Raw genomic sequence first — 16,584 nt, 5'->3', positions numbered from 1 at the left:
GTAAAAATGGAAATAATAATATTTGTTCTACTTCATAGATAACATGCAAATCACATGTAAAATGTGATACTACATTAAGGTCAATCATTATAAATCTTAACATTTATTATTTAGTTTGTAGGTCTATGAACCACTTGTGTCAAGCAGATTTGACTTTGATGAAGAATCAAGAAAGGTCAATGAATCTGGAAAGAGATATGTGGAAAAAGTAGACAAACCCTCCCAGTTCCACGCACAATTTAGTTTCAAGTCTAAGCTCTGCTACGTAATTGCTATATGACCTTGGGCTAATCATTTTCCCTCTCTGGGTCTCAGTTTCCTCATATGTAAAATGGAGTGAGACTAGATGATTTTAAAGCTCCTTTTCAGCTCTGAATTCTTTGTCAAGGTAGATACAGTCTAGAATATCCTTTGAGATATCAATACTGATAAAGTTCAATAAAGTCCTTATTTTGACGTTCTAGGCTTTCCATGAGCTGGCACCAATCCATCTTTCTAGGCTTTTCTTTTGCTGGTCCCATTCATATTCTCAACACTCCAGCAAGTTGGGCTCCTTCCCTGAAATTCCCTTGCTTTAGCTGCTTCCTTTTCCTACAGGGCCCCTCTCCCTAGATGCATCTTTCTAAATCTGAGCCATCCTCCAAGTCCAAATTCCACCTGCTCTGTGAAGTCTTTGCCTGCCTTCAGCTCCAGGTAGAAGTGAATTTTTCCTCCTTAGAACTGCCATAGCATTTTTTCTCCATCTCTCTTAATGCCCTCATTCCCTTCTGCCACGCATCGTAGCTATCTGTGTCTTTGTCTTACTCTCTTCTATTAGATGGTGAGCTCCCTGAGGGCAGCCAGTGAGCCTCCTTCCTCTCTCAGAGTAGGGCCTGGTATACAGTAGGTGCTTAATAAGTATTCAGTGAATGAATGGAATTGGATACCACCACATTAACCATTAACATCTATGTTAACTTTTAAGGTAAGCTACTTGAGAGTAGAGATCTTTTTCATTTTGTCTTTGTATCTCAGCACTTAGCATGGCACCTGGCACATAGTAGGTGCTTAATAAATACTTATTGATTATCTTTCCCTCACAGATTTTATTGCAGGAGATATGTGGGGCAGTGTTGAGGGGGTGACCTATGGGGATCCAGAAACAAAAAGGGAGATAGAGGGACTAACTGTGACTGACTCTTAAGGCAAAAACAAAGAAATGAGTTAGAAGGAACTGAAAAAGATCACACCAAGTCCCACTGAAGAGTCAGTAAGCACCAAAGATAACTTTGATTGTAAGATCAAAGGATCATGGAGATTCAGAACTGGAAGGGGCTGTTTAATCCAATTATCTCATTTTATATATAATAAAATTGAGGTCTAGAGAGGTTGTAATTTGCCCAATGTTACACTGCTACTTAGTGCCACAGCAGGGAGTCAGACCCAGGGGCTGATTCTAAATCAGCATACTTTCCAAGGGATCTCACTTCCTCTCCTTTTTAGACCTCTTCCAATTTTCCCATGTGTGCTATTCCTGCCTCCAACCTCTCTGCCTGTTCCCTGATGTCAATCTCTACAGGGTTGAGCGTTTGCTAGAGATGGAAGAGGAGACAGGGAGATGTCTCATCTTGTTCTGTAGGAGGTCTAAGGGTGGGGAGAGAAATCCAGCTGGGAACCAAAAGGAAACACATGGGAAATCCATGAAAGAGATTAAAGGGTTGATCGAGGGGCAGGTCTGGGAGCAATAAGGGTTCCTGGAGGCTTCCATTGGCCATACCCTGACGTCTCTCCTCCAGCCCTCCTTGGTACAAAGCCGATAATAGAACCATTCCCTGAAGACTGTTGTAAGATACCTCAGGGATTCTCTGAAGGATGTTGCTGTCTAAGATGCTGGCAAGATTACCCATCCCCTGCAGGGTACTGGCTGTCCATGTTGATGGAGACCTATGGGGGAAAGAGACATGGGAACATAAAATCACAGCAACTAGCTTTAATGAGTTCTTGTGTTGGTCTTCTATTAGCTCTCTGTGTGACCTCAAGCTACCCCAGTTTTCTTGTCTGCATAATAGTGGTGAGGATTTTAGCCAATGATTTCTAAGACATGCTCTGAGGTCCTTCTGACAACATCATATTCTGTGTTCTGAGATGCCTGGTACATTCTGTGAATAGGCATCTCTATTCTCTTATTATGTGCACCTTTGTGAATGGTTGGGAATGGTGAACAGGCATCTGAAAAAGGACTAAGTCTAGTGTTTTCTGAGGGTCAAAATCGGTGCTTTGGATTGCAATGGTATATCCATGCTGTTGGTCAACTAATGTGCCTGGCTATTGCTGCTACTGATAACCGACAAAGAATCAGATTCTTTCAAATACATACGTACCCAAAGATGTCTTCCAGCCTATGCTGAATGGCTGTGACTTGAGATGCAGTGAATGATGAACAGTGCTGAAGTACTTGGAGGATGTAAGGGTCAGATTTTATGATTTGTGAATTATTCAGGGCACAGGACAAATTACCCAAAATTTGTAGGTTTTTCTTGGTAAGAGAGTCACTTGAAGTTCCCTGGAAGGGAGTAGGGAAAGGAAACAAACACATAAAAACACAAAAGGGATAAAAATGCAGTTGGGGGGTTGTAGGTAATTTTTCTCAAATTCTTTTTTCAGAATCTCAGGTTCTGTGAATTTCTAGATAGGGACAAAAAGTCACTTACCAGGCAGTACTCAGCCTCATCTATGAGGGTTTTCCATTTTGAAGCCTCGTTTTTCAAGATGTCAAAATGAACCTGTCCAATTTTCCTAAAATATTTTTCACAGTTGTCTGGGCCAAAGTCTTTCTCCATCCTGGAAATGATAGTAAATAGTCAGGCTTTTAACAAGAATTGAAATCTAGGTCCCAAGATGGATGGTATATGGGACCAAATGTTGGTATGTATCAGGGTCCCAGTCTCTAACTACTGGGAACTAAAGACATCTAATACAGGAAGGTCCAAGAGAGTAGGGAAAGGTTCAGAAGGCATTGTGGAGGTCACAGCTATAATAAACCTAGTGACAGAGAGAGTCATGTTGTCCAGGCCCTTTGATGGTCTCTGTCCAAGATTTCTGACTGCAGATAGGACAATTTGGCACACAAGACTTCTCTAGGAGAATACCAACTACAGCAGAGGACAGAAAGACACCCAGGGAAAGCCATTTAAGAGTAACAAACCCAGGAACCATACTTCTCTACCGTGATAGAGTTGGAGGCATTTAGGGCAACAGTTAGGTTTAGTCTCTTCTCCCTTTGATATTTTCTTTCATGACAAATAACTTTGAAACTACAGTATTATGGGAAAGTCTAAAAACACCAGGCCAGATATCCTAATTCTTTCTGATTTCATCTGTTGCTCTTCGGGTAACTACAGTCAGTGTACTTCTCAGGGTTAATATCCATAACTGCTGCTGGTCAGTCCTCAGAGCCACAAAATAGGGATTCTTATATCTGGGGCAAATTGCGTTGAAGTGGGGCAGAATAGGAACAGTGCAGAGGTCATCTGACAAGTGGATGGAAAGGAGGGAGTGGTAAGTGATAACAGTGGGGTAGAAGATAGCCTGACTAAGAGTGAAGGGACACTGGAGGGGGAGTCTATTTCCCAGAGGGCCCTGAGAAAAGAGATCCTGGGGGTGGAATTATGAAAGGCAGTTGTGCTCCATGCTGGCCTCAGCTAGTATAGGACTAGAAGGTCTTGGTACCCTGTGGTAGAGCCTCATTTGTCCCATTCCAATTACTTTTCAGGCAGCCCGAGGGTTCAGTTGCCTCGGCTTCCCTAGTGGGGTAATAGCATGGGCAGAAGAGCAAGGTTTGTGGGAGACACTCTCACCCCAAATAAAGCAGGATATCAGCAGGATATTCCTCAAAATCTGATGGTGTGATGAACCCTATCAGTCTCTTGGCGGTGCAGCTGAGCTACAAAGAAAATTGGAGAATCCATTGTTGTCATGCAAATAATCCTAGTAAAATGGAAGACTTTTCTTTTAAAAAATTATATTGGTATCATTTGGTTGTGTGTATGTATGTGTGTGTGTTTGTGTATGTGTCGTTCATTTCTCAATATATTCCTCCATTCCACACTCAGAGAGTCATCCCTTATAACAAAGAATAAAAAAGAGGGAAAAAAATATTTCAGGAAAACTAACAAACAACAGTTAAGGCAAAGAATATATTTAATGTTTCATACGCATGGTCCTCCACCTCTGCAAAAAGGGAGGGAGGGACATTCTTTTATTTCTTCCTAAGCTTGGTCACTGTAGTTACACAGTATTTGTTTTTTATTTTTTCGCCTTTTTATGAAAGGTTTTTATTCCACAGCTGAGAGCAAAGTTTGAGTCATTTCTCAAATTAAACTTCTTTGAAATGGTTTTCTCATTTGGTCACATGAGAAACAACAAGAGGAAAAACTACTTTATAACATCTGCAGTGATTAATAAGAGAACCACAGAGTCACAGATTTGTGTGCTATTAGTGCTGGAAGGAACCTTAGGGAGCTTTGATTCCGTCCTGATGCACGGAAGACAAAGCCTACTCTTTCCAACACGTCAGTCTCTAACCTGAGGCCTGATTTGAAGCTGGACTGGTCTTGGGTAGAATGACTAAGTGGACTTCCAGAATATTTGCCAAAAGCTGTTAGGAGAGGGGCTGGAGACTGGCATTCATGATTAAGGACAGAGTATGTCCGTCTGGATCCATCCGTGGTTTCATCACACTGGCTATCACCCGAACTGAGTTCCAGGGGATTAGATTCTAACACTGGGTAGGAAGGGTGTATGTGCGTGTGTGTGTGTGTGTGTGTGTGTGTGTGTGTGTGTGTGTGTGTGTGTGTATTGGGGATGATGGAGGAGAAGAGACAGAAGATACTCTCACCTGGCTTGGGTCTATTCTGATGTGTTTACTGGCCAAGACCCTGATAAGCTCAGCGAATTGACTCTGCTTCAGGAAGTTGGCTGCTCCACAACTGAAGCCCTGCAGTAGACTTGAGGACAGCCTAGACACAAAACCAAAATTGTACCATTTGCACAGGACCCAGAATTCTCTGCCTGTCTACTAGGGGGTCATGGATCTGTAATGTCATAGTCATGGATCATGTAGAGTGTCTTCTGAATGAGAGCATAATCCTTGGGAAAATTCCCATGGAAGGCAGCGTGGCAGTAGAGGAAAGACCCTGGCCCTTGGATTCAGGAGACCCAGGTTTCAGTTCTAGCTCTGACACTTACTAGTCAGTCTGTGTGACTTTGGTCAATCATTTCATCTCTCTGAGCCCCAGTTACTTCATCTGTAAAATGGGAGGAGGAGAGTAATCCTTTCCCTGTTTCTTTCAAAGGACTTTTATTTGGAAAGTGCTTTGCAAGAAATAAGAAATGTGTATTATTAATATTATTATTTTTCTCTTCTCTTTGGTCCCAGTTTCAGAGGTTTTTCATGGTGACTCTGGGGAAGAGCCCTCTGGTTCTCTTATCAGGGACCACAGGGAGTTCCTTCAACTTGGAATTCCCCAGCTTCTGGCCTTCAGAACCAGGGATAGCTACAGGAGAGAAGAGTGTTTGGACAGAAACTAAACTGGGACACACTGCTTTGTAACTGTGCCTGGAATCCCTGACAGTCATTCACCCACTCAACATGTATTTGTTAAACACCTGCTTTGTGTAGATCTTTGAGTTAGGCACTGGGAGATACAAAATTAAACAAGAATTTGTTTATCTTTAAGGAAGGGAGGAAAGAAGGAAACAAGCATTTTATTAAACATCTATTATGTGCCAAGCCCTTTACAAATATTATTTCCTTTGATCGTCATAGCAACCCTGGGAGGTAGGGGCTATTATTATCTTCATTTGACAGTTGAGGAAACTGAGGCAAACAGAAGTTAAATGACTTACCCAAGGACATATTGTTAGTAAATTATTGAGGTTGGATTTGAATTCAGTGGTCTCTAGTTTGGTAGGGGAGATAAGATACAAAAATGTAATGTAAATTAGTTTACAAGTACAGGAGTGAAGTCCAAAATGCTATGAAATACATAAGAAAGAGAATATTTCTGGCTGGTGATAATTGGGAAAGACATAATGGGGGATTCTTTGAGTTGGATCTTGAAGGGCCCAATAAATGTAGGCACAATAAACTTCCCCTTCCCAATATGGGGATGGGGCTCAGTGTCAGTCATTGTAGGTAACTGGTTAAAAGGAGAACATGTAAGTAAGGATTCAGAGACAGGCCCCCGATTTGGACCTGGGAACTAGTTAACTTACTGTGAATACTTTAGAGAAGACTTGAGCACAACCTGGAAAAGCACTTGGGCCTATGGGAAAGAACAAGGACAAACAATGTGTTAGCGTGAACTCATGCTCATGAGAAGAGACATCATGGTCTTAGAGTCAGAAGACCTAAATTTGAGTTCAAGTGGCCAAGTTACTTTTCCTCTTTGAGCATCCATTATCTCATCTGTAAAATGTGGACAATAATTGTCACACTGAAAACATTTTAGGGTCGCTGTGAGGAAAGCACTTTGTTAGCTCTAAAATGCTGCTGGAGAAATGCATGGTGTGATTATCATTACCTGGGAGAGCCTGCTCCAATGACTTATTACAGCACGAAGGTGACTTTGGGCAACTGAAGTCTATCACGTAATAGCACGAGCTGGGGTAAATTCCTATCAAAGTGGAAAGGCTCAGGAGCATATTGTGTGTCTACCATCCAAGAACAGGCCTAATAAAGTGTTAAGAGGCACATTATCTGAAGATTATCACCAGGTGATAAGTATTTTGGGGCACCCCAACTTCTGAAGATCACCCACTAAGATGGGGATGTGTTGTGGTGATCTCTTTTGTTGGTGGTTGTTGTGATTGTTCAATAGTTTTTTGGTCACATCCGACTCTTTGTGACCCCAGTTGGGGTTTTCTTGGCAAAGATACTGTAGTGGTTTGCCATTTCCTTCTCCAGCTCATTTTATAGATGAGGAAACTGAGGTAAACAGGGTTAAGTGATTTGCCTAGCTAGTAAGTATCTGAGGTTGGATTTGAACTCAGGAAGATGAGTCTTCCTGACTCTAGGCTCAGCACTCTGCTATATGGACTATTATAGAGTATTATACTAATGCAAACATATCCTTGAAGTATGAAATGAAATGAAAAATCTTAGTGTAGTTTGCTTAAAATTAGTAGCAGTTACTTTTAGTATTAAAGCTTAAAACTGCCCTATGACTTAGGTGACACCCTGTATTAAAGTAAATGAAAGGGAGAGAGATTTTGATCTGACAGGGAGCTTCAAGATCATCTGGCCCACCCTCCTCATTTTAGAGAGGAGGACACTGAGGTCCAGAGAGACTGTTACATGGTCACATGGGGAGTAAGAAGTAGGGCCTATGATTTAAATCCGTGTACTTCTGATCTACCATTCTTTCCCATTTCACCAATTTGACGCAATGAGCCTTTATTAAGCACTTACTATATGCAAAGTGCTATGCCAGGAACTGGATCCACAAAGACAAAATGGAAAAGTTTCAGCCCTCAGGGAGTTTATATTCTAGTGGGGTTATAATAACAGGCAGGTCTCAATCGGTATGAATAATGAATTTCCCTGAAGTGGTCCTGTATAGTGGAATTTTGCAATATTTGAAGTTACAGTTATGTGAAATATGGTCTTTGGTTTCATCCTGTGGAAATAGGCAGTGAGAATTCAAATAATGCAACCACTAACTGAAACATACGTATATATACGTATATATACGTATGTATATATAAATATATATATATGTGTGTACGTATATATGTATAAATATAAATATATATGTGTGTATATATATATATATATAAGGAACGGGTTCCAAAAGGGGGTGACCTGTGAAATGACCCTTGAAGGAAATCCTGGATTGTTAGTTACAATGTACCGGCCCACTGGGAAAGTTTTAGCATTTGAGTCTTTCAAAGTCCCTTCTAGAGCTGCATTGAGATTCCAGTCAAAAAATATATGTAAAATCCTTTGCAAACCTTAAAGTGTTTTTGTAAAATCAGTCATTATTCCCTTTGTTTTTCAGGAAATCTCCCTGGTCTCCTCCCTCATGACAACCAGTCCCCATGGAAATGGAGCAGTGGCTAAAATGTATCATAGTTGATGTTTCTACATTATGTTACAGTTATAACACCCTTTATTTATATAATCTTGCTACAATAACCATTTGTACTTGCGGAATGCTTTAAGATTTACAACATATGCTTCTCTCACAATGTCAGCCTATAAGTCAGGGAGAGTGTCATTATGCTTATTTTACAAATGAGGAAACTGAGGCAGGGTGATTTAACCATGTAGCTGGTTTGTGGCAGAATTAGAATTATAACTCAGATCTTTTGAACCCAAGATCAGTGCTTGCTTCCCTCCCACCCCCATACTATATTGCCTCTTCTAGGACAGTCATATTGATGGAAACTACCTGGGCAGGTGTCCACAGCATTTTGTTGATCTCATCAATGTCCATCTGGTAAGAAAGCAGCTGAAACAAGGGGATCTGGGAAGCCAGACCAGCTGGAACTCTGGAAACAACCTTTTCTTCATTGCTTTGTAAGACCTGAAATACAGAGCCCCACAGCTTCTCAGGAAAATTTCATCTGTTTCCAGGAAGGACAGTTGTTTTCTGCAGCTTATGGACATTCCCCTATCTGGGGGCCATATAACAATCAATCTGTCTTAAATGCCTACCACATGCCAGGTTCTGTGCCTGGCAATGGAGATGCAAAAACCAAAAGAGAAACTATTCAACTATTCCTCTCTTCAAGGAGTTTACTGTGTTCTTTAACATGGTAGCAACATGGTGCTCACATTAAGAAGCTGAGATTCTTATCCAGTTGAATTTCCAGAGCTGAGTCTGATCCAGTGGCTCCATATCTTTCCTCCCTTTAGCTTCCTATTCCCTTCCTCCTGTAAAACTAAGAGCAAATGTTGAGCTTCTGGTCAGTCAGTATCCCAAGAGCTTAGTGTTATGCTAAGCTCTGTGCTAGAGTTTGAGGAGAGATAAACCAAAAACTACTTTCTGATGTCTGCTCATTAATCCTGGTGTTTTATGGAGACACACTGACCAAATCTAGACTTTCTTCCTTATGACATCCCTTCAGATGTTAAAGACAGAAATCAATCCTTCCTCTAAGTCTTCTTTTTTCTAACCTAACCTAGCTTTCTTTTAACTTTTCTTTAACTTTGTGTGTCACCATTTCAAGTCAATGTCTCCTCTAAAATATAGCACTTGAGGACAGGGCATAGTGCTCCAGAAATCCTCTGGCCAAGTGAGAGTACAGTAGACATGTCACCTCTCTTACTATGGATGCCAGGTGTTTATTAATAAAGCCAAAGATCACATCCATTGTTTGGGCTGCCAAGAAACTCCCTATATTCAGGTCTCTATGCTTGGGGCTGGGACTAATGGTATCAGGTGTAAGCATCAACTTGTTCTCAGGCAGAGCCTGGGACACGTATTTATGGCCAATTGTGATTAAGAGAGCCCATACTCACCCTTTGTACAAAAGCATGTTGTAGGGTCTCTGTGGCTCCTTGAAGAATGTTGATGAAATTCTCATCTTCTGTAAGCTGAAGGATGGCATCATCACTTAGCTGGCTCACTTCACTTGAGGGGAGTCCAGATACCAGGGTTCCCAGGGCTAGTACATCTTTAGCTTGTGTGAGCTATAGACAGAAAGTCAGGAATGTATAGATGCCATGTTATGGATTAATACCCTTAATACTTTATGAATCGATACCCTTAAGGACAGGGGTTCTTAACCTGAGGTTTAGGAATTAAAAAAATTGATAGCTATTTTGGTATAAATTTCCTGTATATTTTATATATTTTATTTTGTGCCTTAAAAATATTATTGTTTTTTGACTGTTTTATTATTTCTTGATGTCTCATGGAGTCATTAGTTTCCACTTGCCAAATTTTAATTTTTAATGGATCATTTTATTCAGTGAGATTTTTGTACTTTTTTTTTGGCCAGTTCTGCATTTTAAGGAGTTCTTTGCTTCAGTGAATTTTTGAGCCTCTTATTTAAGGTGACATTTTCTTCAATATTTTTTTTTATGCTTCACTTACCAAGTTGTTTATTTTCTTTTCATAATTTTCTTGCATCACTCTCACTTCTTTTTCCAGCTTCTCCTCTACCACTCTTATCTCTTTCTTTAACTCCTTTAGGAATTCTTGTTGGGCTTGTGTCCAATTAGTATTTTTCCTTTGAGGTTTTTCGTAGCTGTTTTCACGTTGTTTTCTTCTGAGTTTATGTCTTAGTATTCACTGACACTTTAGTAACTTTTTGTGGTCAAATTCTTTTTGTTGTTGTTGTTTGTGCTTTTTTTTCTAGCCTATTTTTCAACTTTGAACTTTATATTAAAGTTAGGCTCTGCTCGCTTGAGGATGAGGAGCCCCTCTCCCAAGCTTCAAGCTTTTTTGTGCTATTGTTTTCATAGCTAATTCTGGGGACCTACAAGTTTTTGGTGCTTCCAAGATGGAGTGAACTGCAGAGAGATATGGTCACTGTTCTCCTGATCTGTGCTCTGGTTTTTACCCAGGAAGAGACCCTGGTCCCCTGTAACCACAAGTACTAGCATTCTTCTCCACCTGTGACTTAGAACTGGGTATGGGCAATGGAACTGCCAAACAATATCTAGTTCTATACCCTGTGCTAGCACAGAGGTCTCCTATAATCTTTTTCTGACCAGTTGCCCTTATTGCCTCTGGGATGAGAGCTCCCAAAGCTGTTGCCAAGGCTCACAGCTAGTGTTGTTACTGCCAGGCTAGTCCCCACCTTCTGACTTCCTATGTTGTCTTGGGCTAGAAAAATGTCTCACCCTAACCTTTTGTTGGCTCTCCCACTCCAGAATTTGAGGTGATATTTTAAAGTTGTTTGGAGGAGAATGTTGGGAGAGCTTGACTGTAGTGTTTCCTCTATGCCAGAATCTTGGCTCCTCCTTCCTCTAAAAATACTATTCTGAGAAAGAGCCTATAGGCTTCAGATTATCAATGGGCAATGAGGTCTATGACATTAAAAAAAAAGATTGAGAACTCTTGCTGAGGCTATTAGGCAAAGGAATTGATTATTCCTATTACAGCAAAACCAGTAATTTGGACCCTTATTTGGAGTTGGTGTCGTTTGGACAAAGATTGAAGTTATCAGTGCATGGTCAGTAAAAAAAAGGGTTTGCTGAGTAAACAAACCAAAATAAATAAGTTATATTTCAATAGAACATAAGCTCTTTGAGGCTAGGGACTAATTTGTTTTTGTCTTTGTATTCTAGTGCCTAACACAGTGGTGGGCACATAGTTAGTGCTTAATAAATGCTTATTGAATAAAAAGTTTGCCAGGGTCTTATAAGAGAGAAGGAATCAGATAGGTCTGGGTTTAACAGTAGGGGTTGAAGAGTATCAGGAAGAAACAGCAATCTTACTGAGGTGGCTAGGTAGTGCACAGGATAGAACTCTGGGCTTGGAGTCTGGAAAACCTGAGTTCAAATCCAACCTCAGACACTTTCTAGCTCCATGACCCTAAGCAAGTCACTTCTGTGTTTGCCTCAGTTTCCTCATCTATAAAATGAGGATAATAATAGCACCCACCTCCCTGGGCTGTTGTGAGGATCACATGAGATAATAACTGCGTGGGACATAGTGGGTGCTGTGTAAAAGATAGCTATTTTGTCATTATTGCTATTATAATTATTATATGAGGGCACTGTATTTTATTGCTGGAAGAAGCAATAAATCCTGTGTTCCCTAGTATACACGATCACCAGTTTAGAGGTGAGTGGGACCTTAGAGGTTACTTCACCCAATCCCTCACTTTACAGATGAGGAAGTTGAAGATTTGGGTTTGGATTCATGTCCTTTAACTCCAATTTGAAGGAGACCATTTATGAAAAAATGGAACTTCTGAGACTCCAAAACAGTATTTGTGACCTATGGTACATGTACCATATTGGGAATCCCAAGAGAGTTCATTCAAGGGATATCCAACTCAACCCTAGATGGAATTAAATGAAATTCAGATGACTACTATCACATTATGTACAATTACTCTGGTTTATTTCTCAACCAAATACCCCTTAAACATGCTCATTCCCCAAACTTCCATGAACTCTCCATCATTTACATAGATAGCCAGGTTCACAAATTCCATTATCTTTGACTCTTCCCTTTGGAATTCTCTGGGTGATACCCAACACATGCAAGCACAGGCAAGGAGTGGGATAGAAGTTAAGGTGGCAGAGTAGCTTTGTCTGGCTGCTCCCCTTGGAGTCTCCAACTCTCAGTTCGAAAAGGAGTGACTTTTCTTAAAAGGCTGGGATCTGTGCTATGAAGGCTCAGCCCTGTGAGGGCAGCAAGTCTAAGTGGCCAAGGGTCAATGGTGAGCTAGGAGAATAGTGGGAAAAGTCCCTGGCTGGGATTCAGAAGCTCTGGGCTAATCACTAACTCAGTGTGTGACCTTTGAAAAGCCTTAGTTTTTCTCTTCTTTAAAATGGGAGGAGGGGTTGGAACTATTTGATCTCTAAAGTTCCTTCCAGATCTATTATTCTGTAGATTTAAGTCATTCAGGTGTGTGAACTATGTGTTTTCAAAGCATTTCTTAAGATGGTGTCATTTAAAAAAATTTTATTTACCTGAAGTCCATTTTGAAGGAGTTTCTTCATAATGATAGAAGCCTGGGCAGTACTCCAGCCCTTGATGGTGGACAGAACTGGGAGTGTCCTGTTCAGCATCTGTCCATCAGCCTTACTCAGGATCACAGATGGTGTTAACCCAACAACCAGGGCTCCTAATGTCTGAAAGGTTTCCTCTGAAAGGAGGTCTGTGAAGGCTTCAGTCTCCTAAAGAAAACAGAGGCAGAGGGAAGAGAATGTTCTTGGAAGGTCCCATTTTTCCATGTTTCTTTCTTTCCTCAGCCCTGTTTTAGACCCAGGTAGAAGTTTTTCTTGAAAGGCTAGGATTTGTGGAGAGTTCAATGGTGGGACCCTCCTTTCCCTCATATCCTGGGGATATGAATACATAAAATAGCATTTTTGGCCTCTTGCCTTTCCATCCATAGCTCATCCAAGCCAGAGATATATTAGCCCTGAGAACTGGTGCTTACACCCCCACTTCTCTTCCCTCCATCCATGTGGAAATGACTAAGCTTGACTAGCCCCTCGAGGACAGAGATAGTTTCACTTATGTCTTTGTATCTGCAATGCCGAGCATAGTGCCTGGAACACAGTAGGTACTTGTTGCTTCATTTATTGATTGGCTAAATTTCAGTCCTAACCTATTTCCAATAGTAGTAGGGAGCTTGACTGTAAGCTAAAACTTTGCTAGAAGATCAAGGGGAACTCGGGCTAGTTCCAAACATTAGGCCTCAAAAAAAAAATTGGCATATTCAATGAGTGGGGGAATGTGCCCCTCTCAACACCCTCCCCCAAAGCTGATGCATGCCCTGTCATTGAGGCACTGAGCAGACTGAGTGTTAGACACTTACTGAAGTAATATTGGGGAAGAATGTGTCCAGATCACTGAGCGGAGTATCAGATGAAAACTTGCCCAAATTCTTGGCCAGCCAGTCAGTTGACCTAGTTGTGTTCCCTGGGCAGGCTGATCCTCCTGTACAGAATTTCAGAATCAAAGCCTGTGTTATCATCATATGTGGTTCAGTAGAATACATTCAAAGTCCATTTAAAATAGCCTTCCCTAAACTTGGAAAGACTTATATGAACTGATGCTGAGTGAAGTGAGCAGAACCAGGAGAACATGGTTTACAGTAACAGCCACAGTATGGGAGGACTGATTTTGATAGACTTCGCCTTTCTCAGCAATGCAAGGACCTAAAACTTTTCCAAAGGACTCATGATGGAAAATGCCATCCATATCCAGACAAACAGCTGTGGAGTTGGACTGCAGAGTGAAGCAGACTTTTTCTCTCTTGTTTTGTTTTCTTTCTCATAGTTTATCCTGTTCGTTATAATTCTTCCATGCTACGTGACTAATATGAAAGTGTGTTTGATAAGAATGTATGTGTAGAGCCCATATCAGATTGCATGCCGTCTTGGGGAAGGAGGGGGAGAAAATTTAAAACTTATGAAAGTGAAGATTGAAAACTGAAAAGAAATAAATTAAATTTAAGAAAAAATAAAAGAAAATAGCCTTCCCTGCAGACTGCCCATATACTCTTTCCTCTTCCTGACATACTCCCACATTGCTTCAAGACCTAGCCCTTCAAAGAGTGTCAGTCAAGGCCTTGTTGTGTCATTCACTATCCCTGTTTCTTCCCAGACTGTAGACCTATATGCGTTGTCTCCCACTAAGCTCCCTGAAGGTAGGGGCTGCCTTGGTTTTCTGCTTGTATCCCTTTTGCTTAGCACAGAACTTGGGCATTTAGAGTTCAATACATTATTTTTCATTTGTTTGATCTCAGACTTTTCTTTAACTGTTGGCATCTGGCTTTCCCATGAGTATATGTACATATGTGTGTGTGTGGTCCAGCAGTAAGAAGTGTTCTCCTCCCCCTTCCCCAAGTATATGCCCTTTGCCACCCCCCAAAAGCCACCAACCTCAGAAAATAGCCGAAAGCTCTCAGGAATGGGATAATTTACACACCTGTTGAACTTTGTTGTAATAAGTATTTCTTCATGTAATGGTTGTAGATATCACTTCTTGCTGTGGCTGAGAGAGATTCATAAACTGCATCAAATCCTTTCACTCTGGAGAAAAACCAAACACAAAAAGTGTATTTGACCAGGCTTTACACGTAATGGAAAATTACTAAGTGTGGGAAGCTGAGTGGGATCTTCAAAGTGTTCTCTAAATCTCCAGATCAGGTTCTCCCCTTTGTCTTTTCATGGTCATGGCTACATGTCACTGGCTTTCAGTGTTGGGCTGGACTGGAACTAGAGAACTCACCTAGTAGTCTAACGTTTTTGTTTTGTAGACAAACCTGAAGCTTACCACTTCATATCTCATTTGCAGTAGCAGCTGACTAGGTCATCTTCTACTCCCAGGCTCTTTCTGATATATTGAGCTGCCCCTTAGGCAGCTGAAGAGACCTTGCTATAAGCCCAGGGTATAAGTGGGTGGTGTTTCTTTCTGCCCTTGTATCCCAAGATTCTGGGAAGCTGCTTGACTGTCCCTACCCAGAAGTCCCAGTGGGATTCTAGAAGCTGTATGTTCAGGGCAGGCAGCTTTTTCAAGGAAAGGTGAGGAGGAAACGCCCATTTGGATAGGCCAGTAGGCAATGTCTAGGGATAGAAGGTCAGTACTACCCAAGGTAAGTGTATGAGAACGCCCATTTGAGTAGGCTAATGAGCAGCATCCAGGGACAAAAAGGTAATAGAAGATTGGACTAGAAGCTCTCCAAAATACCTGTTAGTTCCTCTGCCCTCCCCTCCCAATTTTTTCCTTCAGAAATTAAAGAATGCCCTCATCAGTCCTTGGACATTTTGTGCAGTTGTATGCAAACATTGAACTTAGAGTTAGTCCTGGCTCTGACAGTTATTAGCCACATGCCCATGGGTAATCAATCAATCAACAAGCATTTATGAAGCACCCACTATGTGCCAGGCAGTATGATAGGTACTGGGTAATCAAAAACAAAAAATGAGATAATCGTTGCTCTTGGGGTCAGTCAAATGACTTCTCCAAGCCTTGATTTTTTGCCTATAAAATGAGGCCCTTAGTACCTCTGCTACCCCTCCCTCTTAAGGTGGCAGAGAGAAAGCATTTTATAAATTCTAAAGCTCAATAGGAACATGGGATCAATGTATGACTATCACAAACAGATACCTTTAGACATCTTGGAAAATCCCTGTCTTCCCCTGAGCCCCTCTAGAAACCCAAGACTCTGCTGGGCAACAGAGGAGTATCTTGGCACTCACACAGCTTGGTAGGAGTCACAGGAGACATTGGTGCTGAGTCTGGCAAGGGTAGTTGTTGTCACAAACGGGAGGAGCAGGGGTAGCTGATGCTGGAACCATTCTGCCCACACGGAGGCAGGGAAGAGGTGGGAGCTGGGGCCCAGCCTGTCTAGAACAGCTTTCAGGATGGCGGCCCCAACTGTAGCATTGGGCAGGGCTTTCAGGTGAGCCTGCAGAACAAGATGGAGGGTGGAGGAAGGTGGGGAGGGGCCCAGGGTGGTGGCACAAAAGTGGGATCTGAGTGGTGCCAAGTTAACCCATGGCACAACATGAAGGTGTCTCCAACCTGCCTACTGGTCAACAGTCCAGTGTTTAAAGTCCACAAGGATGCTTACACGGAACAGATTGAATGCAGCTCTGTAACACAATGCTGCTTGGAACTCTGCTGGAGTGGGTTAACTGGGTTTCTTCATCTTTTCTTCCTTCCTTCCTTCCTTCCTTCCTTCCTTCCTTCCTTCCTTCCTTCCTTCCTTCTTTTTTTCCTTCCTTCCCTCTATCCTTTCCTTTTTTCCTTCCTTTTTCATTCTTTTTAAGGTTTTATCTATTATTTATTGATTTTTAAAAAATAAACATTTGACTCAGTAGAACAAATGCACCCTTGAAAGTCTTGGAACTTAGCAGGACCTTTGCTTTGACTGCTCTGATTTTGTGTTCTGAAATTGTTTCAA

General features: G+C 41.5%; 1 protein-coding gene and 1 long non-coding RNA gene across 3 annotated transcripts in view; one reads left to right on the top strand and one right to left on the bottom strand.

Annotated features, from left to right (window-relative positions):
• Positions 1-15,076, bottom strand: part of LOC140499578 (mesothelin-like) — a 31,659-nt gene extending 16,583 nt beyond the window's left edge. Inside the window, exons 1-12 of one of the 2 annotated variants that reach the window (XM_072601198.1) lie at positions 14,907-15,076; positions 14,604-14,707; positions 13,489-13,610; positions 12,638-12,844; positions 9,506-9,676; positions 8,433-8,567; positions 6,256-6,305; positions 4,877-4,997; positions 3,837-3,922; positions 2,691-2,820; positions 2,361-2,542; positions 1,833-1,923 (exon numbers count right to left, since the gene is read on the bottom strand). In XM_072601198.1, the coding sequence (XP_072457299.1) occupies positions 1,833-1,923; positions 2,361-2,542; positions 2,691-2,820; positions 3,837-3,922; positions 4,877-4,997; positions 6,256-6,305; positions 8,433-8,567; positions 9,506-9,676; positions 12,638-12,844; positions 13,489-13,610; positions 14,604-14,637 (1,329 nt within the window). In that variant the 5' untranslated portion in view covers positions 14,638-14,707; positions 14,907-15,076. The remainder of the gene's footprint in view (positions 1-1,832; positions 1,924-2,360; positions 2,543-2,690; positions 2,821-3,836; positions 3,923-4,876; positions 4,998-6,255; positions 6,306-8,432; positions 8,568-9,505; positions 9,677-12,637; positions 12,845-13,488; positions 13,611-14,603; positions 14,708-14,906) is intronic. The other variant, XM_072601188.1, reaches the window with a different exon arrangement.
• LOC140499655 (uncharacterized) overlaps positions 1-16,584 on the top strand; it is a 44,298-nt gene that overhangs the window by 25,622 nt on the left and 2,092 nt on the right. The window lies entirely within an intron of this gene.

The sequence above is a fragment of the Notamacropus eugenii genome, chromosome 1 (assembly GCF_028372415.1).
Source record: "Notamacropus eugenii isolate mMacEug1 chromosome 1, mMacEug1.pri_v2, whole genome shotgun sequence".
Taxonomy (NCBI): Eukaryota; Metazoa; Chordata; class Mammalia; order Diprotodontia; family Macropodidae; genus Notamacropus; species Notamacropus eugenii.
This window is presented reverse-complemented; position numbering and strand designations above follow the sequence as displayed.